The 24,585-nt window shown below is 41.9% G+C and overlaps 3 protein-coding genes across 3 annotated transcripts in view; 1 reads left to right on the forward strand and 2 right to left on the reverse strand.

Moving 5' to 3' along the window:
• The window catches only part of fat3b (FAT atypical cadherin 3b), a 78,784-nt gene extending 70,563 nt beyond the window's left edge, over positions 1–8,221 (reverse strand). Inside the window, exons 1-4 of the mRNA XM_085798453.1 lie at positions 8,097–8,221; positions 4,124–7,116; positions 3,901–4,035; positions 2,631–2,832 (exon numbers count right to left, since the gene is read on the reverse strand). Of these exons, the coding sequence (XP_085654579.1) occupies positions 2,631–2,832; positions 3,901–4,035; positions 4,124–7,093 (3,307 nt within the window). The 5' untranslated portion in view covers positions 7,094–7,116; positions 8,097–8,221. The remainder of the gene's footprint in view (positions 1–2,630; positions 2,833–3,900; positions 4,036–4,123; positions 7,117–8,096) is intronic.
• A 388-nt stretch (positions 8,222–8,609) lies between these two features.
• chordc1b (cysteine and histidine-rich domain (CHORD) containing 1b) lies at positions 8,610–17,727 on the forward strand. Its single transcript, XM_085798451.1, has 11 exons — positions 8,610–8,792; positions 12,110–12,159; positions 12,242–12,298; positions 12,456–12,613; positions 13,295–13,395; positions 13,668–13,726; positions 14,839–14,909; positions 15,172–15,277; positions 15,439–15,558; positions 15,661–15,723; positions 16,408–17,727. Exons 1-11 carry the CDS (start codon positions 8,729–8,731, stop codon positions 16,582–16,584), a joined length of 1,026 nt encoding a protein of 341 aa, XP_085654577.1. The 5' UTR covers positions 8,610–8,728; the 3' UTR covers positions 16,585–17,727.
• Positions 17,728–18,474: 747 nt separating this feature from the next.
• On the reverse strand, positions 18,475–23,593 carry LOC146974807 (tyrosinase-like). The gene is made up of 5 exons (XM_085798450.1): positions 22,724–23,593; positions 21,123–21,339; positions 19,435–19,582; positions 19,160–19,341; positions 18,475–18,826 (listed from the first exon to the last, which is right to left on the reverse strand). The coding sequence occupies exons 1-5, from the start codon at positions 23,543–23,545 to the stop codon at positions 18,501–18,503; spliced, it is 1,695 nt and encodes a 564-aa protein (XP_085654576.1). The 5' UTR covers positions 23,546–23,593; the 3' UTR covers positions 18,475–18,500.
• Between the last annotated feature and the right edge of the window lie 992 nt (positions 23,594–24,585).

The raw sequence follows: 24,585 nt of genomic DNA on the forward strand, positions 1-24,585 counted from the left end.
GGCTATTGTATCATGACAAACAACCATAACAACAGCTGCAACTTGCAAACTAAATTTCCCAAACGCAAAAAAAGGGCATTGAAAAAAAGTGTGGGATGGAAAGCGCAGTATTTTCTTATGACACTTTTTATCTACTCCAGACTCCCCTGCATCCTCTTCCTTCCTCTCTTCGCTTCACTTCCACTCCCCTCTCCTTTCACTTTCTGCTCCAACAGGCACTCTGATTTCCCCTGGAAAATCTGCGCTCAATAAACTTTCTCACTGACTCTGATGCTCGTTACTGAGGTTATAATACTGAAGTGAATAAAAAGCGCCGATCACTATTACAGAATCCTGTAGGGATCTGTGTATGCACTGTGCACCACTTTATCTATGAGCAAGTGTATAAACCGAGCGTGGTTGTAATGTATAGTATATGCATAGTTATGTGAAGAGATAGAGATGCAGAGAGTGAGGGAAAGAGACATCCTCTCTGTCCTGTCCATCTGTTCCTCTCTCGCTTTCTCTCTCCACTATAGTCAATACTAATTAGCCTAGTTAAAGGTCAATACAGGCCTCCAGTGCGAGTCATGTACAGTAGGGACCAGTGTGACCAGAGGTGAAAGAGAGGCCAGACAAGGAACATCATCTTTTCTTCCCTTGAACTAAACTCTAAAATAAACTCCAGCTGCTAAAATTTAACCACCAGCGCTTGTTTTTTTAGCCACTGGTCACTGCACCGCTTATTGCTATTGATACTTGATTTGACCAGCTGCTTTACTATAGATTATTGTTCAGATTATATAACTGCTAGTGCAAATATGTGGATATAAATACTTGTTTCTCCATTTTCCCCAGTTGCTATTTAAAAAATACTAAAATCTATATTTTGTTAACAAGGTAAATGTTTTTAACGGAAATCTACAAAGTCTGTCCATATTCCCTACCTACTAATTACTGTATGATGCAACAGCTAATAATAACTTACGTGTTTTATATCACATGATCAGATAGTGATTAGTAGAATCTAAGAGTATAATGAAACAAGACGTTTTATATTAACATTGTAAATTGCAGTGACAGGCAATGTTGACTTTCTTGTCAAAATTAAAATCTGGGGGGTTTCCAATGCAAACAAAAAAAACAAACAGTCATTATTACTGCAAAAGATATTCCTTAATTTTAAGTAGCAACTAGAGACAAAAAGCTTCCAGAGGGAAGATGAAACGCAAATTAATTTTTGAAATTTCCTCTCAAATGACTAATTAATAAACAAGAGTGAAACTGCATTTGCAATGTGGTAATTAAGTTAGTGAGTAATGAGTGAAGAAATTGTCAATAAAACTCTTAATCAGTCATAAATAGATCTTAGAATTTTGCTGTAGTTCAGTAAACGGGGTTTAGCGGGAAGAACTGTGACATAGTGGAAACTAGAGCAGTAACAGAGTGACATGCACCTCAAGCTTAAAAAATTCACTAAGGTTCTCAGTCTTACTTGCTTATACAGAGTTTCTATTCACTATTCACTATGGTGCACCCTACACTATCATGCAGGGAATAGAGAATAAGTTAGTAAGGGACTGATTTTAGAGCTCAAAGTTTGAATGTTTCAGCACCGCGGAGAGAGACGGATAGAGAGAGATTAGGTTTAACAGCTTCAGCACCATGGATAGAGACAGAGGCTGCAACAAGCCTTAGTGGGAAAGACAGAGCCCTCAGACACACCAGTCGCATCTAACTCAGATCACATTGAAATTTCACATAGGCTTTTCTACATTTCTCTCATTGGTATTTGCAAAGCTTTAATGTGAAAAGAGTTCTGATTCAAGGCAATATCTCTGTGCTCACAAAAGTCCAATTTCCCTGATGGAAATATAGCAAATGCCAAGATCTTATCCAGCTAGCTATATTATTACAATGCATATATGTACATATTTATGCATGTTTTTATGACATTCTGTTGGCCCAATATTCTGTACACGAGCCAATATGAACTATTACGAACTGGCCTATTTCGATTCATTTTCTCCCTGGCTGAGTGAGTCACTGCTTCCTATTTGGATCAACATGTTTTCAGCTGCGGTTAGACACTGCAGGACAGTTGGAAACAACTACATGCTTTTTTTGGATCAAGCCCCCTTAAATAAGTCACAGTGATTTCACTACACTTGGAGAGGATGGGGCCGCTGTGCAGGAGAGCCTTGATCAATGTTATCCACACAGCACTGGATCAGTCGTACTGAGCGGCCTGAGGCCCAGCCAACATTGCTGCCATGCTGCCCTCATTACAGTAATGATCTCCCAGCACACAGCTCCCACGTGAGGCCCCATCAACACACTGACTCTGACTGTACCTTGCACTCACTTTGCTCTCTCTCTGTCTAAAGCACACACACACTCACTCAAAAACATGCAACTGGTGAAGGTTTGTCTCTATTTCCATCACTTGCGATACAAATCCACATTGTGTCTGACACACAAATGGGATCAAATGGGTTGAGCAGCAACTACACGCAACTGAAAAGATAAGATTCCCCACAAAATGAAATGATAAGCGATGTATTAAGATGTTGATATTCAAAGCATGGTACTTTACATTATTGGATTTTCACTTTACATAAATAGGCTTCAAAATCGATCTTGTGTCACACCTGTGTCTTCATCAATGGTGAAAGTGCCGAGTCCGCTGCCTCCTCTGACAGAGTACCTCAATACACCATCTCGTCCCTTGTCGTCATCCTTAGCGCTGACTGTCAGGACGCTGGTGCCTGCTCGGGAGTTCTCCTTCACTGAGCCTCTCACAGCAAAGTCCGGGAAGTAGGGTGCATACAAATTCTCATTGACGTCCACCACCTGAAGAAATGTGAAACTTCACTTTAATTTTGATTGAAAAATTGACTTTGAGAATTTGCAGTATAGTGTATGAATGTGACTAAATCAATATGATGATGCCTTGAACTGCATTATGACAAGCAGATATCGAAATGAATTGAATTAGATTATAAGGGCACCATGATGTAGTAAATGCTGTTACAGAGGATCTGAGAATAAAAGATGTGGGGAGCATTAATAACAAAACTGTCAGTGTTAATGCCTCGCTGATAAAACTGATAATTGGAATTTATTCTGACGCAAAGTTGGATGTGCGTGTGTATGTGTAAAGGCGTAGACTGCTATAATGTTACACACAAACACAACAATGCCTCTGACAGGACTTTTTTTTCTATAGTGCTGGATCTGTTTTTACTCCCTAAATATGAATATGAATTAAGAGCTCATACAACCACTGAATCTTTTGAATCTTTTGTGGCAAATGTAATTATCCACACCCCACACAGACACACACACACAAACACAGCGATGTTTTCTCAGTCAGCAGCAGTACAGCGTCTCCTCCTCTCTCTGGCACTGTGTGAATGCAGGCAGGTTGATAACCATGGAGGAGCCACAAGGGAGAAAGGAGGAGGAGGAGGAGGTCCAATATTAGGACATCTTTCTCAAAAAGTCTCAAAGCCAACAAAACCCTAACCTTTAGTTAATGTTTTCACTTTTAGTTTACTTTTACAAGTGTTGTTTGCCTGTTTGCTACCCAATCTTGTGGTACAGTTGCTTGCCAATAAATGCTTTCTAGCTCACTAAGACAGCAACAAACAAGATAATCCAGTGTGTATGTGCTTTTTGAGAGGCTTCCTACATTATATTCAGCATTGCTACCTAAATGAGCATTTACACCATACAGTAATGTAGAAAAGATTTTAAAAAATGGTGCAAATTCATCAGAATGCAGGAAATTAAGTTTAAGATGATCAAAATGTTTCAGGGGAGGATCCTTTACACTGACACTTAAGTTAATACATCCCCCTAAATGTTCTAGCAAAATCTGTGTCTGTGTCTGTGTGTGTTTGTATGCATCTTACCCACCTCCACCTCCACAAACGTCTCACTTCTGAGACTCGGTACTCCCCTGTCCTCAGCAAGGACTGTCAGATTGAAAAATTGTTGTTTCTCAAAGTCCAGTTCTTTTCTAATCCTCAGCATCCCACCCAGAGCATTGATCTGCACAAAGCATTACAATACAACACATTATAAACTGTCTAGAAGAAAGACATTAACATAATGCAGCACTAATAGTGGCATCACCTACCTCAAAAGTGCCGTTGAAGTCATTGATCAAGGAGTATCGGACCTGTCCACCGGGGCCGACGTCTGGATCCTGAGCCTGAACCCACATAATCACGGCCCCTGGTGGGAGGTCCTCTAGCACTCGAGTGCTATAGCTGCTGGGAATGAAAGCTGGGGCGCAATCATTAACATCCTCCAGTATTATACTTAGAGTGGTTACTGATGACCTTCGAGTGCCTCTCTCTGCCTTGTCTCTCACCTCCACCTTCAATGTGAACATTGGGAATATCTCTCTGTCCAATGTGCTGGCTACAAATACACTCCCAGTTTCACTGTCAATACCAAACTGAGGGACACTGGTCAGCATCACGTAGGAGAGCTGTCCATTTTGCCCCGTGTCTCTGTCAAACGCCATGATAGTAATAACTTCCATACCGACGGCCGCGCTTTCTGACACTAGAGCCGAGAAGCTGTCCTGATAAAACTCGGGGTCGTTATCATTTGCGTCCTCGATGATCACAGTGAGTAGTCTCCAACTGGACATCTGAGGGACACCCTGATCATAGATGGTGATATTGAGGAAGTAACGATCCACTTGCTCACGGTCAAGTGGCTGCAATACAGTTATCAACCCGGTCTCCATGTTAATATTGAAGCAGTTGTCTTTGTTGCCATCAGATATAGAAAAGAGAACACGGCCATTGAAGCCTGTGTCACCGTCTCGCGCTCTCACCTGAAATACACTGGCTCCGGCAGCGAGGTCCTCTCTCACTAGAATACTAGTAGGCAGGGCCTCAAACTGGGGGGGCTGTGTGTTCATAGAGAAAAGGTCTGTATACCTCTCATCTGCTCTTGGTCTAGCCATGGCGGACGCTTTTGAGAGCATTTTTTCTGCCAACATCTGGGCCACCCTGGTCTCTTTGCAGTTGAACCCCCTTTGGGGCACCCTACCCCTCACCACGGATACATTCACAAAGGTAGGATCAGAGGAAAATTCTCCATCTGTCGCAACCAATTTAAGGTTGAATATCCCATTTTTTAAATTATCCGCCGCTAATGATCTTTTCAATGACAAAGCCCCCGAATCTGGATTTACATTAAAATAATCTAGCTCGTTCCCAGCAACTATCTGATACGCCACCATTCCTAACTCATCCATGTCCACAGCTGACAAGGTGACAATAGTCTGGCCGAGAGGGTAATCACGGCTTATCATACCCCTGCAAGAAACCCTTTCAAAAAGAGGTTGGTTGTCGTTGATGTTTATAATGCGAACAGTAACATTAACCTCACTCTCCCTTCTATAGGGTGAACCCCAGTCAGATGCTCGCACCGCAAAAGTATAGATCTCATCTGAGGACTCAAAGTCCAGGTCTGTTGTGATCCTCACTTCACCTGAATCTTGGTCTATAGTAAATGGAAGAGACGGCTCACTGCTGATTGTGTGTGTTACGTACGCATTCTCTCCTTTATCATAATCCACAGCAGATACCACCAGAACAATGGTGCCTATAGGTAAACTCTCATTGATTGCAATGTCATAGAACGGCCTGTTGAACACTGGAGAATTGTCATTTGCATCCTCTATGGTGATTTGGACCCTTGCCCGCTGCTGACTGGTATTATCAACCACCTCCATCTCCATGAAATCCTGTGATATCCCTGTCAGCTGCCTTGTGGTCATAATAACTCCAGTGGAGGGGTTTATATCGAAGTACATTGGATCTGAGAAGCTGTTGAAGCTGTAATTGACACTCACAGAATCTGGGGAGATTTTCACAACCTCTACAATCGTGCCTGGGGGAGCTATTTCACTCAGCTTGACTACATAAACATCCTTCTCAAACATTGCCAGCACTGGGTCTGGTTTCGTAACCAACAACTGAATAACCTCGATATTTGAGAATTTAGGAGGTGTACCCCTGTCTTTAGCTTGGACGGTTAGGTTGCAGCCATAGGGGAATGTATCCCAGTCCACAAATTCTGATGCTTTAACTCTGTACTCATTCCCAATAGGCAATCGATCAACAACAAACTGTTCCAAGGGGTCACCCTCAATGATGGAAACCCACTCAATATCTCCAGACAGTCCCTCGTCCTTGTCCTCCACGGTCACGATAGCGTAGACTGGGTCCTTGTCCGTCCATGATGGAACTACAGCAACTGCGCTGAGAACAGGTGCAAATTCATTAATCCGCTGCACAGTCAGGACCAGTCGAGCAGTGCTGCTGATACCACTGTTCCCGTAGAGCTTCATCCCTCGGTCGACCACCTGCACCTCCAGCTCAAATCGGCTTCGTTTGTCCACTCTGGGCTGACCCGACAGGGTGATGACCCCGCTGGTCGGATGAACGGCAAAGAGTTCAACCTTGTTGCTGAAGAAGTAGTAGAACTCCCCGTTGGCGCCAACGTCAGCATCTGTGGCTGTTACACGTCCAATGCTGGTGCCCACGGGAGCGCTCTCTGGGACAACGAATGAATACGAGGTTGGGGAGAAGAGAGGTCGGAGATCATTGGTATCCAAGACCTTGATATAAACAGTTGCTAAGGCCTCTAGGCCTCCATGGGCGGATGCCTTAACTGTCAGTGTGTAATTGTCCTGTACTTCCCGATTAAGTATGGCACCGCTGCCTCCATTAGTGCGTATACGAAGAAAGCAAAAATCTCCCATTACAAACTCCTCGGCCTGGAAGATCCCCTCACTGTCTCCAGACGCAATGGAATATTTTATATCTAAGGATCTGGGTGGAGCAAGAATGATGCCCATTTTGACCTCGCTCCTCGTATAGGTTCTCGTTGCAGAGTTCTCAAAGATGGAAGCATTATAGGCTGGCTGGGTGAAGAGCAGCAAGCCTTGTCCTGACCTAAGTTCTGGCAGGAATTGAGCACAGATTGAGGGGAAATGCAGGAGGAGGAGGAGGAAGCAAATGAAATGGAAAAGTAGAGAGATGCCGGGTAGAGAAAGCATTTTTCCCCACCAATTAGCCTTCATCACTATTCCATCACCCAGTCACCCTATTTGGAGAGAATAACAAAGAAAAACAGATCTGGATTCAGTCAGTGTGCTGCTAGAAACATGCAGTCTGCACACTAAAAAACTGACAGAGAACTGTGAGGCAAAAGTTACAGACATTTCAGGGGCACTGCTGATCACCACGGGGATATGATAGCATATTCAATGTTGCGCTCAAACTGTTTGCATTCAAACACTGAATATTGTTCCCGAAAGGCTCAGAGGCAAAGTCTGACATGCCTTTAAACAAACCACATCAAAAAGCCCAGTGCACACTTATACAGCCTCAGTGAAACATATCATGTCACTATATAAAATCACAGCGATCAGGAACAATCATTGTTACAATACGAAATGCTCCCTAAAAGGCACCAGGGCTGATTCTTCAGCCAGGGTGGTAGTGGTGGTATGGTGGCATTAGCAAATGCAACTAAGGTCTATAGAGATATCATAATCTGACACTGTGCATTCAACTGTATAACACCTTTTTACAGCGTAACTGGAAAAGTTATCATCAGCTTAACCCAAATGCACAGTCAAAGTTGAAATCCATTTATTAACTGCCAGTTTGATTTCAAATGCTTTTAAATATTGTATGGACTAAATGTAGACTGTACCTAGTACTGAATGTTGAGTACAGCTTTTTCCTGATCATTATACATCTAAGTAAAAAATAATAATAATAATAATAATAATAATAATAAAAAAATAAGTGATTATAAGAATTTGAGTCCATTTGTATGTGTGAATTCTGGTACAGATTAATACAATAGGACCCAATGGGCTGCCAGAGAAGACCCTGTCCCGGGAGATATAACTGAGGTGCATTTTTTATCTCCCATGTTGACGCAGAATCAGTGGAGCTCGTCTCATCTCCCTGCAAAATCCACGAGTTTATTAAGATACTGCACGTCTGTAACTAAAGTGTGCCGCCTGATTATACAATTTATGGAGACTTCTCTCACATAGCAGCGTGTCCTACCTTTAGAAGAAACAGCTGTGATCAGTGAAAGTAAATCCATCCCCATCCTCTCTGCGACAGTGTTTTATCATATGAAAGAAGGGAAAGAAAAGAAAAGCAGTGGAGGAAAAGTCGGTGCTGATGCACGAATAGAAAAAATTTACGCGCACAAATCCCGGCAGGCAGTTCTCTACCCGGCTGCAGTCCTCCTCGTAAAACTAAACAGCTATTGCCCCAGTTTCGTACACCTGACCACTGTAACCCCCGAGTACAGTGGGATAGTCCCGCTTATTCTGTTGCAGTTGAAAGAAAACTGTCTTCAAACAGTCTGGTGTCCGTCGGCTGAAAGGTTTGAGTCCGAGGTCTGGAGGAACACGTCGCTTCACGTAAGTTTAGAAGCGGTCCGCTTCAGTTGTCGCTTCTGTGGGACCCACACGGTGCGCTCAGGATGGAGGTGGCGGCGGCGGGTTGGGCTCGGGCTGGCTTCCGATGTTTGCCGAGTGTAGCCGACAACATCCGGAAGTGCGTCCACTCAGTGTAGTGTACAGCAGTTCATGCGGCGAGCGGCAGCGACTCGTTATCTTCCTCACACGAGCTCCTTAGCGGTTCATTACAAACCTGGCCACCAGTTTTGACTTGTTCGTTTCTCCACCATGTCTGTTTTGTGTTATAATAAGGGATGTGGACAGCGGTTTGATCCAGAAAACAACCCGGACGGTGAGTAGTGTCCTAGTAAACTCTCGCTGTTGCCCTGTACCAGTGTGTTAGCAAGCTAACCTCTGCTCATCTAGAAATTTCTCCAGCGAGCAGGCCTGTTGGGCCCATGTAAGTTAGCTAACCTGGTGTTAGCCGGCTGGACTCTAAAGTGTAAACTTCATTCATTAATACTATTGTAGCCGGTAAGCCCGATAAGCTAATAACAGCCCGGTGCTCACCACGGTGCTATCAACATGTTAAACTCGTGTGATTAGCCGAGGGACGTTTGACTTTACAGAGACATTGTCCCAGACTGAGTTCAGTGTGTTTAAAGTTTCAGAAACGAGTTAGTCTACCTTTTATTATTATTTTTAGTAAGCATGAACTATCTGCAGCACGTTTCTCAATATTATCCCACAACCAGGACTGTGTTGTCATAGATCAGCTCGTGCAGTAACTCGTGAAACAGACGGAGGACAGTTAATCCGAGTAAAGCAGTCAACAGTGAGGCTCATCTTTTAAAGTTGTGTTCATCCCACCAAGCAAAAGTTAAAGCACCATGTTTAGTGCACCAGACCGGTTGGCAAGTGGTTCAGACATCTTTCAAATGACACATTTTTGAACAGCTTCTCTGGGGCTGTTTGCAAATCGCCAATTTCAAATATGTTGTCAGAGAAGTTGTTAGAGAGCCTGCTGCAGAGGTGTAAAAGTGAAGGTAACGGTGGCGCCAACTGGATTAATGCAATCATCACTATTATGTGAAAGTATGTTAAAACCACTTTATCCAGGTATAGTAGTTGTAGTAGTAGTAGTAGTAAAAGCACATATTTATGGCATGTCTGTCCTTAAACAGTCAGACATGCAAGACTACAGGCACCAAAATCTGAGAAAGAACAAATCGAAGGAAGGAAGGAAGGAAGGAAGGAAGGAAGATGCCTAAGGAAAGCCAGAGTATATTTTGATCCCACCCTGTCTGCGGCCAGGTGTAAAGCATAGATCAGTGTGAGCCGCGACCTCTGTTACAGATGGACCTTTGACCAATATGCCGTCATGATATGTTTACAGTATGTCTTCCAGAATACCTGATTTAATGTTACAATAGCTGTCACACAAAACTATGACCATATAAATGCCACTGTTGAATCATAATTGGCTTTTCTTAGGTTTCCTCCATAAATACAGAGGAGGGCATGGTTTAGTTGGCAAGAAACACCAGTTATCTATTATTAATTCCTGGCACATTTAGCTTGTAACACAAAGGGAATGTTTGATTTTTCCTCTTTTTTTGTTGTAAAACCTGTGTGTGCTTCCAGAAGTGCAGTACCGCTGCAAAACCACTTGGAAAACACAGGAAAACAAAGTTGTGTAGGTAGTTCACTTGATCTTGAGCCATTCAACATAAAGTTTGTTCTTTAGACTATTGTTCATTTTGAAGCACTGATCTGAATAGAATTTAACTTTGAAGGTAGTAATAATGTCTCCGGCCCCTGAAAAAACCTCTGCAAAGTCCATTATTTCCATTTGTTAGAAATGTTCTCCTCTGTCTTCTGGTAATATAACATTGTGTATCGCTAGATGCTCAATACAGGAATCAAGTCTAATTTCCATTTTAATAGGATGCCTCTTTTCATAGCAGTAGAGTCTATTATCATTACCTTCTATCTAAGATGTGTATCTAAGGCGGTGGCACGGAACGACCGCGGCTCAAGTGTACTGTAAGGAAGATGCTTGATCTTTGGTGCCACCCAATCAGATTTTTATTTCATTCCACAGTGATTTGTCCTTTATGACAGCTCCCACTATTTAACAAGTCATGCCGTACGTTTTATTTAAGGCTAATTTCAAATTATCATTTGGTAAAGTAATTTCTCATTATATCTCAAGTATATCCTAAATGAATTTGTTTAAAATGTATTATTATTTAAATATTACCATCTTGCGTCTGTTTCAAATAGTCTTTCTTTTTTTTTTTGGATATTCTTTGTGTTTGTGTGTGAAAGACTTTTTCTTTCCACGGCAATTTCTTCTTTGGATAAAAGGAGAGTGTAATGCCCCGAGTTAATCATTTATGTATGTATTTTGTTTTGCTGCACTCCACAAGGACGAATGCAAATCATTTCATAAATTTTATGCAATAGGTGGAGGAAAATTATACTCTATTTTTATCAAAAAGGAAGTTTAAGGCGGAGTAGCTTTGAAAAACATTAAAAAATCATCATTATTTATACAAGTTTAAATTCTTTTCATCCTTTTGTGTCTTTTAGTTTGACAGATCTGTGGTCTGGTTGTTAGAATTGTCCATAAATGATCACAGTATGTTCTGAGCACAAAGAACTTGTCCTGGTCTTAATTACATACCAAATGGTTTTTTCTGATAGATATATAATCTGCACTCAATTTCCATTTCCATTCAGTCACTTCAACATGACGGCTAATTGGAATCCAAACTTTAACAGCACATTGTTGTTACTTCACCCCATACATCCTCCAAATGCTGCAGTAACCAGCGTCTAAAATTACCTCATGTTACTTTGTTGAAGGCGTCACTTTGGAGTAGTTCTGTCCAGCCGTGAGCACCTCCATCTGCAACAAGTCACTTTGACAGGGAACATGTGAAGGCAGCATCACACGCTCCCGACCCAGGTCCTCTGAGAGAAGTTGCACCGCACATGAAAGGATCAGCAAGACACCATTGATGTGCAAGTGCTGTACTAAGAAAGGCTCGGCGCCCATCAAAACAGCCGAAAACGGCCATAGATTTCTTGTAATCGTTGACTCACAGAACGCCTCGCCACATTCAGAACCTACTCCCCCTGCAACTTTACTCAGCATTCTGTAAAATAAATGGGCAATTTGGCACCCCGAGCAATTTAAGGTGAACCCTTTCTCTTGAAAGATGAAAGTTTTAATCCTTTGCGAGTCTAAGGACAGGTGATGTATTAAAGGGTAAAAGCTTGAAAAATGAGCGCAGAAACGGGATGACTGCCCCCCCACCCCCCTCTCCCTGCCCCCACCTGCAGGGGACGAGGGGGTCACTGGCTGTTTTGATGAGGATGAGAATTATGTGAATCATTTGCCGTGACCTTCACAGTCACCGCAACTCAACCCAGCTGAACACCTGAGGGAGATTTTGGGGCGACGCGTTAAACGGCGTTCTGCACCACCATCATCATCATCAACACCAAATGAGGGAATATCTTTTGTGTTACTAGGCAGCAGTGAGGCTGCTGTACTGTAGCAGCTCGTGGTGCCTCAGCAGCCTCACTAAGATGCTTCATGTTGGTTTTTACCTTTAACTCATCTATAGATTTAGTCATTATCGTGCATTCTTTTCACAGATGGCTGCACCTATCACCCCGGGGTGCCAGTATTTCATGATGCATTGAAGGTAAATTAATGTACAGTCAGCTTGTGTCCTGTTGTCCTGCTGCCTGGTCAACATTAATGTCTCTGTCTGTACCCTCCTCCAGGGATGGTCCTGCTGCAAGAGAAGAACGACCGACTTCTCAGACTTCCTCAGCATTGCTGTGAGTTTGCTGCCTCTGTTCTAATCCATACTTTTAATCCTCTACGGTCCTGTTGTCCTTTTTTTTTGTTTCATGGCTTCATAAAACATCGACTGCCACCTTTTTCTGTGTTGATTTTCCTGGTGAGTTCAGCACAGTTGTTTTTTTTTTCTCACAGGGCTGCACAAAAGGCCCCCATAACAAAGAGAAGCCCCCCGAGCCGGTGAAACCAGATGTGACGTCGTCGGCAGAAAAGGAAGGAGATGACCAAAAACCAAAGTTTAACGAGTACATCATCTCGGCGCCAAAGCCTCAGGAGGCGATACGCAGACCAAGGTATAGTTGGCTGCAAACAGAGATTTTTATATGTTAATCAATACCAAAGGAATACCCTGAGATCTTGTTATTTGTGTTTCCTTCTATTAAAGCATCAATGATTTTGTTGATGGAGATTTATTCTGCACTAAATGTGTATTTATTTAATTATCTCAAAACTTGAAATTGTTTTTTTATTTTATTTTACAAAATAAAAATCGACAGGCAAAGAAAGAATGAGCTTTTCTCCACTAACTACATGAGCTAGACTTTAAGGTTAAGACCGTATATCTGCATTAGCACCAAAGACTACATTCTGCTCTGAATTATTCTGGTTTAGTATCAAATGCATAAAGGGATCGGTACAGTATCAGAGGTATTAAATCAGCATGAAATCATCAAACGCACGCTGAGGATCCACAGTAAAGTCAGAGACGTTCTCTGGTCTTTTATCTGGGGTACTTTTCACCGAAGTTCAAAAGAAAGTAGACCACTGATTGATGAAGCGATTACTACTGAATAGAGAAATTCTTTTTAAGTAGTTTATTGGTCTTTGGGTGGCTTCCTACCAGAAATATCGTTTTCAATTGATTTTTGCCCCAAAAAATGTATTCCTCACTGAAAGATCCATCCAAACTGTTTTCAATTAGCAAAATTAACAATTTGTCATTGTGTCATGAGTTATTATTATTCCTGTTGCAGTGCCGATGAGCCGATGGTGAGATTGCAGCATAAAGTTTCTGCGTCTCTGAAGCAGGCTCTGGAGAAACTGAAGCTGTCTGACAACACAGCCGAGACGAAAGGTGAAACATGTTCCTCCTCTCTACTCCATGTTTTATTTTGCCCTCTGTGTCCTAGATCACCATCCACTTCTTGTTGTAGTAGACAGGAAGGTCATGTTGACAGCGAAAGTTAATGGATGGCCGCTGGGAATTCGTCCTCACCTGTGTCACTCACATCACGGCATTTGAGTAAAAGCTGACAGGGACAGGACAACGCATCATAACTGAGTGCATTTTTTTTTCTGCTTTTCAAAGTATTGACGTCAGTTCTTTTCCTCTCTCTGTCTTTCCAGAGGAAGATAGCGACGAGATCAAGATCGGAACGTCCTGTAAAAACGGAGGGTGCACTAAGGTAAGTGAATGTGTCACTGTGTAATGGGTAGACATAGCATGTAGAATAAATACTCATGGTGTTTATGTGTGTGTAAAAACATCTGTCTTGCCTGGAGGAGTTTGGCCACAGAAGCAGCTTTAATGCTTTGATTTGTAAGCCAAACCTGGCTCACACATTTAAAAACAAAAATCTTAGAAATACGATCAGATGTCATTAACTGAAAAGAAAAGCAAATCTTGTTGATCTTAAAAGATTTAAGGGAAAATAGAAATGGTTTATGTTTTTTCCTCCTCCATTTGTGTTCTGATGTAAACCATCTTTTTTTTCCCCAAGCTAATCTTGCCTGTCGGAGCAGAAACCCCAAGATCTGAACATAAATTACTAGTGAAATTTGCATTGACAGCTTTTGTCGAAGCGTGGAGTGGGACCTTAATGATTTACATAATTGTATTTTAACTGATTTGATTGCCATGTGATATTCTCTCAAGGGCTGCCTGCTTTTAGTTGATTAATCAGCCGAGGTCTCGCTAGAGTCTGAATGTAGTACTTTTTACATTTTCTCTCCAAGGTCTTTATTAGGGAAAGAGTATTAGTTATTACTCATGCATTTCCCTCAGTCATTGCAATGCTATTCTAAAACAGGTTTGAGGCTTTAAGTAGCATTAGAGTTGTGGGGATCCTCCTGCATGCTACAATTCATCCACACAGTACTGGGAGAAATAATCATCGGATTAGTCAGTTTAAATAACTAACTAGGCATCCCGTGACTCTTCACAGTGAGTTTTATTAGCTGAGGAAAGCCCAATTGGCATTCGTGCATAGTTTGTCTTATTGTATTTTTAATAACAAAAACAAAAACAAAATCTGCTCCATCTATTAAACCACACGTATGTGTGTTATTTAAACTTTTGGACTCTCAACAGCGCACTCTTTACTTTATGAACATATAGTATTCATATTTATGCAACACTTTATGTGCTTTTTTCATATTACATTTCTGTAATATTATATCACACTGTTTTTATTTTATTATTTCTGGAAGCAGGCACAATAACACATTTCACATTGTACTATGTATACGGTAATTATGTCTGCGACAAGTAAATCTTATCTTATCTTGTTGTCTTCAGAGTTTTGACGGACCTGCAAGTGATTCTGATGTTTGCCAATACCACTCTGGATTTCCAATCTTCCATGAAGGGTCAGTGTTAATGTGTTTTTTTGTTTTTCTTCTGTTTTGTTTTTGTTTTTTTTTTACCTTACTTAATTCAGGCATTATCTTTCCATCTCCACATTTCACTGACATGAAATGGTGGATATTCTCAGTAAAAGTGAAGCACGGAAAGCAACACTTGTATGCCCCTGTTTGTCTTCCTGTTTATCTTTTTTTGCTGCTCTTTTTGAGTGACACTTTATTGACTGCTAAAAAATCCAGTGGGTGTATGTCTTTCCTGCATCTCCAGGATGAAATACTGGAGCTGCTGTAAGAGGAAAACCTCAGACTTTAACACCTTCCTCTCCCAAGAGGGCTGCACCAAGGGAACACATCTATGGAAGAAGAAAGATGAGGTAGGCGTGCCAGCTCCACAGCAAGTCTTCATTTAGTATGTGCAGGTCTGCATGAGAGGGGAGGCCTCAGCTGTGACTCCATCTAGTGGAGTCCGGTAAACACCTGCAACGTGTTTTGTGGCTAAATTTCTGAATTAATGCAGTGAATAATCTCCATGCAGGGTAAGAAAGTGGTTCCCTGTCGGTTTGATTGGCACCAGACTGGGTCACAGGTCATCATCTCTATCTACGCCAAGAACGCCGTCCCAGAGCTCTGCTACGTGGATGCAAACAGCACCACGGTGAGGGATATTATAGTCTGTCTGCTGGTTTCATTCAATATCTCAATGGCTGTGTTATTGTGTTTTTGGGGCGAATGTTTATTCCTCTTTTTATTCCCTCAGCTCGACATTCATGTCATATTTGAAGGAGAGAAGGAATTTGAGCAGAAAATCAGCCTGTGGGGAGTAAGTACAGCATCGCCACCTCTCCTATATACTTCTTAATCATTCAAGATACCACAATATAGCATCGCTATACGGTCATTATACTATATCAAACAATAATAAACATGTCTCACTGGAGTTGGGGATCTCAACAGCATCAATAGTACTTTAATTAATATAATTAATCAGCACCTGAATATACAACACCAGTTGAAACAGCACTTAAAACGGCCCATAATTAACACCTTTTTGCCAGACAGGTTTATCTGCGCTGTAGTCTGGCGAACAGGCAATCTGTTGTCTCACAGATTTTTCTGCCTTGCTCCAGGCTGAAATTTTAATCCCCACTGCAGCATCTCAGTCTGCTGGATCAGATCGTTTTCTGAAAAATACATCTCACTACAGCTCTGGTTGGACCGCGAGCTGATGAGATGACAAAAGGACAAATTACATCAAAAGCTGACAGTGTGATGCAATGGAATAGCTATGGTATAATTAGCAAATAGAAAGGAACACAAGAAAATGAATAATAAAAGCACTGATAAAATTGTATAAAATACAATTTGCAACATAATTACATTAGAATTAGTGAATAAAATGAAGTGACTAATGACTACAAACCATATTTAATTCAGTGATAGAATGATAGCAGGTTTGCTTTAGGCCTTTTCTTTTTAACACCTGTTTCTTTCTTCCCTTGTCCAGGTGATAGATGTGAGCAAAAGCCTAGTGAACATGATGGCCGCAAAGATCGAGGTGGCCATGAAGAAGTCCGAGGTGATGTCATGGGCTCGCCTGGACCTGCCTCCCCCAGTCACACCGCCCAAGGAGAGCGAGAAGAAAAACGAAGAGTCTGATAGCGAGGACGACGACGACGAATGATAAGGAGTTAAGATGGAAACACAGTGTGTAACTTTCGCTGAATCCAAGGCCACACAGTCCATCCTTTACCTCTTTAAAGAGTCGCCTCTTTTGCTGTCATGGAACTTTGGCCTCGACTCCTCAACATTTACAGCCACTAACTGAGAAAACTCTGTAGTGAACTTTCTTGGTTTTGCCTGTTTTCCCCAAGATTTTTTTTTTGTTCATTATGTAGATTGGTATGCTAAAAGAATATTGATGTATTTTTTACAGTTTTTTCACTTAACGACTGAACGATAAGAGGAGGAACTCTGACTTTTGATAGACCTTCAATCAAGTCAGACCATGACACACTTTTGAATTGCACTGAGTAACATCACACAATAAGACACAACAATGTAGGCGTCATGCGAGACCAAGTTTAACTTCACACCCGTAAAGCCTTTCACGTGGACGACTCAACGTCCCAGCGGACCACGGTTGTGACTATCTTCTGTTTCGACAGGGTTTTAGTTAAAGATGATTCCATCTGTACATTTCCATTTGTTCTCTTCATACTCAGAAATTGTATAATTGTTGCATTGTTTTGTCCACCAGCATCACATCAGACTAAAAGCTGTTTGTGTGATGATGAAGCTGCTCTGTAGTTTGAGTAGGAAATTTGGTTCTCAAAAATGTGTAAAAGTAAAAATCTTTATTCCAGATACACTGTGTTATAAGAGACTCTATAAAAATGAAACTTTTAAATTAGAAATTAAATGTTTGGCACATGTGCTCCAACTGTCCCACCTTTATCTCTGTTCATGTAGATTCCTAATTTTTTTTACATGATTATACCTAATGTATATTTTGTACAAGTTCTGCTTCCAAATGATCAATGCTGTATTTATCCTTTTTTTGTCAAAACAACATGGCACCACTTTAATCATCAGAATGTACTGTAATACTCTCTGAAAAATGGCAAATGAATACAAAGTATTTTGGGCAAAGTCCTGTGTTATATTAAAAGAAAACAAAAACAAAAGCTATGCTAGTAGACAGCATGTGTCCAGGCTTGGAATGTTTGAAATAAATGTGGCTGAATGAGTCCACGACATAAGGGTAAAGTTATTAGGGAACTAAATTGTCTTACCAAAAATAAACTTTTGTGTTCAACTTTTAAAAGTGGGATGGTGTATGTGTGAGACAGGGAGAGATGGTGAACTACATGACCAGATTCTTCCGACCTCGTGGGACCTTGATGAAGTGATGAATGAGAGCAGGAGACGGCTCTCAAGAGAAGATTTTGACCCACATGCTACGTTGGTCGTTGAGGTGACTGTAATAAATGTCATAATTTATTTTTAAAACATATCTAACTTCTATATGGTTAGATCACTGAGCTCCGTCCTGGTGCTGTGTCTCTGTGTCAGACCTTAACATCTCAACAGACATTATCACCTCGTTCTCTTCCCCTCACACCACAGATATGTACTGTATAAATTTACATGTTAATCAAACTCCCACGTAAAGATAACAGAAGAGAGCCCTCCTCTTCCCTGAAGACACATCTCAAGAGTTTGCCTTAGTTCCTCATGAGTGGCAGCTGGATGCATGTAGACTGTCATGACTTCATATTAAATGTATATGACTGATGCAACACATTGCACAGCCTGAATCTGAAGGTAATCGGCTAAAACCATAGAGGAGAAAAGATGTCAGGCGTCACTATGGAACATTTCCATGACAAGAGCCATAAATGTTTCACACACCGTGTCTAAAGTGACCTACTGGGAGGAATTTGAGAAGTTACAAGTTGTGGGTGGAACATACTGAAAAGTTGAGCTAAGCCTATTTCAAAACTCTCACGCTCCGCAGTTTAAATACATCAGCTTTAATAGAGATTATATATTTATTACAATTAGTCGATATAATATATATTTTACATGCCTTTGATATTACAAATCCTCAGATTTTTCAGATTCAGTGTATATCTCTTCACAGGGTTGGCTGTGCCCTAACAAAGTTGTCTGGTAGTTCCGGTGGCTGCTCTCCACAGTGTCATTGCTCGAGATAAGTGGCTGTCTCTCTAGAAGAGTAAATAAGTTTTTCCACCTCTTCACAGGCAGCCACTGCAGCCTGCGGTATCGCCGTTTTGCAGCGACTATGGCAACGGTGACGGCCAGTGCTACAAACCCTCCCGAGAGCCCGACAAGCAGCAGCCAGGGCCACACATCTTTCAACGCCTCCAGGTAAGGTCGCATGAACTCTGCCAGCCTCTGATCTGGAAAGGGCAGAGAGTTGATCACAGGAAAGCAGGCAGAAATATGTATATATGCATATAAATATGTATTTTCAGTTAAAAAGGTAAAAGGAAAGAAAGACACACTAAATCTGCATGGGATACATTATTATCTTTTCACAGTCAGGATATCTTTTTGAGATAAGGAACTATGGTTTCAAACTTTCCTCTGAAATAGACTCAGTGTGTGGATATTTAGAAATGCAGAGGGAGAATGGAAAGCAGATTAGCAGATAATGGAAAACAGTAATAGACTTAGTCAGATACAAATGAAAAATGGAAATCGAAAAACAACCCCCTCTGAATTCGACTTACTGGCATCTAGTAGGTGAGAGTATTCGTATCCAAGGTCTTTGCTGGAGATGAAGTAGTCTCTGTTCCTGTGCAAGGGCAGGAAGGGCACCATGTGATATCCACCGTTGTGCCCGATAGGAGCGTTGGAATCTGGGTACTGGGATGGAGAGGGTGTGTGCCTCCTGAGCCACTGCTCATAAATGCTGCCATTGGAAGAGAAAAACAAATAGAGCAATTACTCTAAATGCGCCTGCATCGAGCGCATAATGTGCCTCCGTGAGAGCGTCCTCTCTCACCTGTCAACAAAAGCATGGTGGAGGAGGAATATGGGGTCATTTGCTGAGCCCTGCACCGAGGACATGGATCCGTTCATGAACACGTGGAGGGCAGCGTGCATGCCCATTCGAGAGCTGTTTCCCAGCCCGGTCCGAGGATCCCCAAATCCTGCAGGGTGAGAGGTCACGCATCAGCAGTGGAAAGATGGCAACATGTAGTGGTATAGGAAAAACAAAAACAGGATCATTATTGTCTCTGAAACACTGAGCGCTGTCAGCTTCGATTTCACTTTCGACATATAATATAAACAACCATAGGAATTCTTCCTCAGGCTGAGATTCAGGATGATGATGTTGTTGCCATGTGAGCAATTTAGCTTTAGCACACATAACACAAAGGTCAGGTGTGTGGTGTGGACTACCTGATACATGCATTGTGTGGGTAGGACTTTACTGCTGAATGAAAAAAAGGGACAGTCCTAATATTATTTGAAGTTTCAATTTAGGCTGAATGATTAATTGCATTTGCAATTAAATCGCAATATGATAAAACCTGATTTTGTAATCACGGGCTGCGATTCTGCTCAAGTTTCATATCAATGTTTACATAAGACTTAATCATGCATTGTTATGTTGGCATGATAAATAATGCAAGCTAAGTATTGTTTCTGTTGAATAACACAGATGATAAGGAACTTAAAAAATAATTGCATATTAAATCGCAAGTGCAATATTGGGGGGGGGTGCAATTGGATTAATTTCCCAAATTGTTCAGCCCTAGTTTCAATACTACAGAAAATATTGTATTGGATATTAACCTTTCAAGGCAAGGCAATTTTATTTGTATAGCCCGTTTTTACAAACAGTTTGTCTCAAAGGGCTTTACATGGCATCGTAACAACATCCTCTGTCCTTAGACCCTCACATCGACTGAGGAAAAACTCCATGGAAACCCATGAGTATTGTTTAGCTGGTGGTTTCCATGAAGCTTATCTTCGGCGAACCATTTTACCTTGTGACAGTATGTGAATATATTCTGATCTGATATACATCTCCAGGTATCCGTGGCAACCATGACAAGGCTCTGAAGCTGCTGTATGTTGGAGACAGCGCTTTGTTTGAATACTTCTGCGGTGACACTCAAACTATTATCAATAGAAAGCAGATGTGTCATTTGGCCATCCTACACTTTCTGGATTCATGCTGACTTACTGTCACACAGATATTTGCTAGAATCGCCTGAGACTTTGCTTATTTGCAACCCTCGGCTTCATTTACGTATCATCTGTAAAACACTGGTAAAGCCACATATATCACTGACAAAGAACAGACGCCAAACAACAGGAGCAGGATGGTGTGTTACTGATGTAGTGTAACAGTTCCTAACCACAAATAAGATGTAACGTGAGGTATCGGGAGTCTGTGAGTTCAGTGCAGACAAACACAGGCCATACGAGGACACAAGTCAGAGAGAAAATAATCAGAAACAACATTCAGAGAAGCAAACACATCTCCAGCACTCAGTCAGTCAGGGCACCAGATTAGCACAATGTGATGGAAGAGTAGCAGTGCAGAGGTGTGTATAATTTAAGATTGAGCTGCCCAGTAAGTGATGGCAGTCTGTGTGTGTGTGTGTGTGTGTGTGTGTGTGTGTGTGTGTGTGTGTGTGTCTTTATTTGTGTGTGTACTTGTGGTGGAGCTTATCTGACCTTCCAGAGTGTTCCTGAAGCTCATGTTGGCGCTGCGGTTCATGGGTCCGGTATCATAGTTGGTCAGACTGAGAGTGAACTCCACCTCTGCTGAAGTTGGTAATCGTTGGACCACGCTGCGGTTGTGGTTCCCAGGGTTACGACGCAATGGGCCCTCTCCACTGGCATCACACAACACTCCTCTGTCATCGTAGTCGTCTGCTCTGGAGCACAGCACCTGAACACACACACATGGAGAGACAATATAAATGCAATATAGAGAAAAGTGAATTCTGACCTTAGTTAGACTAGTTAACCTTGGTGTGGTGTTGGGATAATACTGTCAAGGTAAAAGCATTTTTACAATGGTGATCAATGGAAATCTGAAATGGCCTTTTTTGCACTCATTGATTTAAAAGGAGTTTGTATCTGCACAGTGAATAAGCAGGATTGATACACCCATCAATTACAATATACACACAGGGCCGGTCCCTGGCATAAACACTCTATGCGGTTGTTTAGGGCCACAGCCGTTAGGTGGGGGGCCACATGATCAGAAAGGTACCGGGGTTCATTCAAGTCATTTAAACATCCTGAGGTCTGCACGTGCACGCTATGAGCTTTATATGTAATTTGAAGTCAATATTCAGCTTCTTTTATCTAACATCTGAGACATTTGGTGAAAATAGAATGGCAGAATGACAACATTTGTGCTCAAAAAGCAATCTTACAAAATTTCATTTTAGACTTGTTTTCTACACTTATCTATTACTGTATTCATATCCTATTTCAAGCACCAAAACAGTTCATTCTCATGACTGAAGGTGTGTTTTCACAAGGGATTTGAATTTTTTTTCAAAAAGCAGACCTCAAATTTTCAGCATTTGGCCTAAATTATTTCTTTATACAGGGTTCTAGGACAAATTGGCCTCAGTGTGCTTACAGCGGAGGTTCTAATATTTAGACATAAAACACTTGAGTATTGTTAGGCTACATCTGCAAGTATCTTAAAAAGATCAATTTAAGAAAATATGTAAAAGTCAAGAAAATGGCCTCAAACCTCAGAGGGCATAAACATGTCTGTATTCAGTTTTAACCAGTGATTTGGTGTTTGCGCTTAGAGTGGGCCACAAACAAAAATCTTGTTTAGGGCCACCAAAATCCTAGGGCCGGCCCTGTATACACAGAATAACTGGACTACATGTCTCTCATTTATGTATGTATTTTTTTTTCTTCCTTACTTACTTTTTTCCTTACTTCCTTATATTTACTGTTTAATCTCTTACTTTTATACTTATTTTTGATTTTCCTATGTTATTGTTTTTAAACCGTAACAAATTTGATCTTTGAATATGTTGGGTGAGGTTTTCATATAAGCCCTTTTGGGTTTCATACCTCCCCTTTGCACATCCCAGTAATGTTGATTGTTCATGTTGGTTTTTTATAGGATATTGTTTGTGCTCAATAAAAAAAAAAAAAAGGTCTTTACAGATGTGCACCTATTTCCATTTATCTACCAAATACAAAGTATCATTTATTGTTGTTATTTATTCTTAAGAAATTAAAAGGGAAGAAAATAAAAGGAAAGGGTGGGGGGGAGAAAAGAAAAAACAGTTGTTTACCCTCCAAGAGGAGAAGACCGAGGCTGGGCTGAGGAGAGTGGGGTCCTGTGTGCTCCGTCCCCCCATCAGCTCGTCCGTGCACACATCGCAGCCCTGGGCGTCCCTCCAGTCCCAGTACGGGATGGTGAAGCTCGTGTCTCGGGTCAGCTTCCTGATCTCGTGCTCCCAGTGCAGCAGATACACGCGGTGCCACGGGAGAAACGCTGGCGCCCAGTGGGCAAAGTCCACATTGGTCCACACGTTCCCCGGGCCCCCGAGCTGCGCGTTCCGGGACACGTAGTAATGCATCCACACGAAAACATCATACACAGACACGTCGACGAACATCGGGATGGAGCCGTTCTCCATGTCCCTGTAGGTCCCCGTGGCCACCACATAGTCCCTGCTGATGGTCTGCTTGGCCAGGTTCAGGTAGGACACCAGCTTGATCTTCTCGGCCCTGGACAGGTGGAACACGTTCCTCCGGAGCGACTCCCTCTTCTCGTTGCAGTTCACACCAAAGTAACCAAACTTACAATCCGCACAGCTGAAACCCATGAAGTTTCCTACACACTGGCAAGTCCGGTTGTAGAAGACCAAGGGCCATTTCTCTCTGTCGTCCAGTCCGGAGAAGGGGTACTGCGGCCCGTCGGGCCGGTCCGACACCACCACATCCTGGCAGTAGCCCCGGCCTGAGCTGGCTCCGCAGGGCGAGCCGTCCCCTTCCCAAGGCGGGCAGCACTCCTTGATGCGCAGGGCCTGCTGGGTGGCGCACGGACGGGGGAACTGTTGGTAAGAGGGAACAAAATATAGCATGAAACTAATGATAATCAATGGCCACATTACAGCTCTGTTTGCACTTCAGAGACAGAGCAGTCGCCGAGAAATGAAGCCAAGTAGAAAAGCCCATGTGATGCTTTCCCAGGCTTAAATTCTTGAAGGTTTTCTGCGGGCACCCCTCCTCTTTGTTGAGCCAGTCACATGCTGCTTAACCTCAGGGTGAAGCTTACTCCATCAAGGGGGGCAATTCGCCCAGACATCCACAGATTGCAGCCAAACTACTTTCAGAAAAAGAAATGAATCTAACGAAAATCAGTTATCGTGGGCTTTACAGTTTGTATTGTGCTCAGTGGAGCCCTCATTAAGACTTAATATCATCATTACTGTTATACACAGCCTAATACAGTGTAGTCCAAAAGTATGAGACCAGTTTGGACCCCATGGGGTAGCCCACTACCATAAAACATCTCACATTGAACAATATGCCTTTATTACACTAGCTTCTTGTTGGGTCTTCTATCTGCTTGCAGGGCCAGTCATGAGTGTGAAACAGGCATAACACATGATCACTCTTTCTCTTTCTTGGCACACAGCCAGTATCAAATAGACTGTTATTCCCAGCATTATAGCATGAAAATCTCTATGACGGTACATGCTCGACCAAAGAAAAGAGACACAAGTCTGAGCATAAAAAGGTTATAGCCCATACTTTCATGTTTATATGTGTATGAACAATATCCTCTATGATGTGTGTATGATATTTTTCATATTTAGTCTCCTATTCACATCAAAGTGTGAAAGTGACACTTTAATTTAATTACATAAATGTGAAATGTGAATATATGACAAAATGTAAACTTTGGTGTCTAGTTATGTGTTACCAAAAACACATTTGTGGTTATATGGCTGCATGATGACTTTATATCCTCCAGCATCATCTAGGGCAGAGGACAAGAAACTGAGAAAGAGCTGTGAGTAAAGTGTTGTAAAGCAGCCATCGCCTCAGGCAGGAATATGTGGTTTTTCTATGAATGTCATTCAAGCTTTCTAAGTAAAGCTGTCTCACATGACTGCCTTCACCTGCATCCTGACCTCTGACCTTT

The sequence above is a fragment of the Trachurus japonicus genome, chromosome 14 (genome assembly GCF_045865225.1).
Source record: "Trachurus japonicus isolate A0001 chromosome 14, Traja_1.0".
Lineage (NCBI taxonomy): Eukaryota > Metazoa > Chordata > Actinopteri > Carangiformes > Carangidae > Trachurus > Trachurus japonicus.

Coding starts and splice junctions, on each gene's coding strand:
- chordc1b (XM_085798451.1), top strand. CDS start 8,729: ATGTCTGTTTTGTGTTATAATAAGGGATGTGGACAGCGGTTTGATCCA. Junction 8,793..12,109: donor TCCAGAAAACAACCCGGACG/GTGAGTAGTGTC, acceptor TTCTTTTCACAG/ATGGCTGCACCTATCACCCC. Junction 15,278..15,438: donor TATGGAAGAAGAAAGATGAG/GTAGGCGTGCCA, acceptor ATCTCCATGCAG/GGTAAGAAAGTGGTTCCCTG.
- LOC146974807 (XM_085798450.1), bottom strand. CDS start 23,545: ATGTGGCCATTGATTATCATTAGTTTCATGCTATATTTTGTTCCCTCT. Junction 21,340..22,723: donor CGGTCTTCTCCTCTTGGAGG/GTAAACAACTGT, acceptor GTGTGTGTTCAG/GTGCTGTGCTCCAGAGCAGA. Junction 19,342..19,434: donor CACCATGCTTTTGTTGACAG/GTGAGAGAGGAC, acceptor TTCCAATGGCAG/CATTTATGAGCAGTGGCTCA.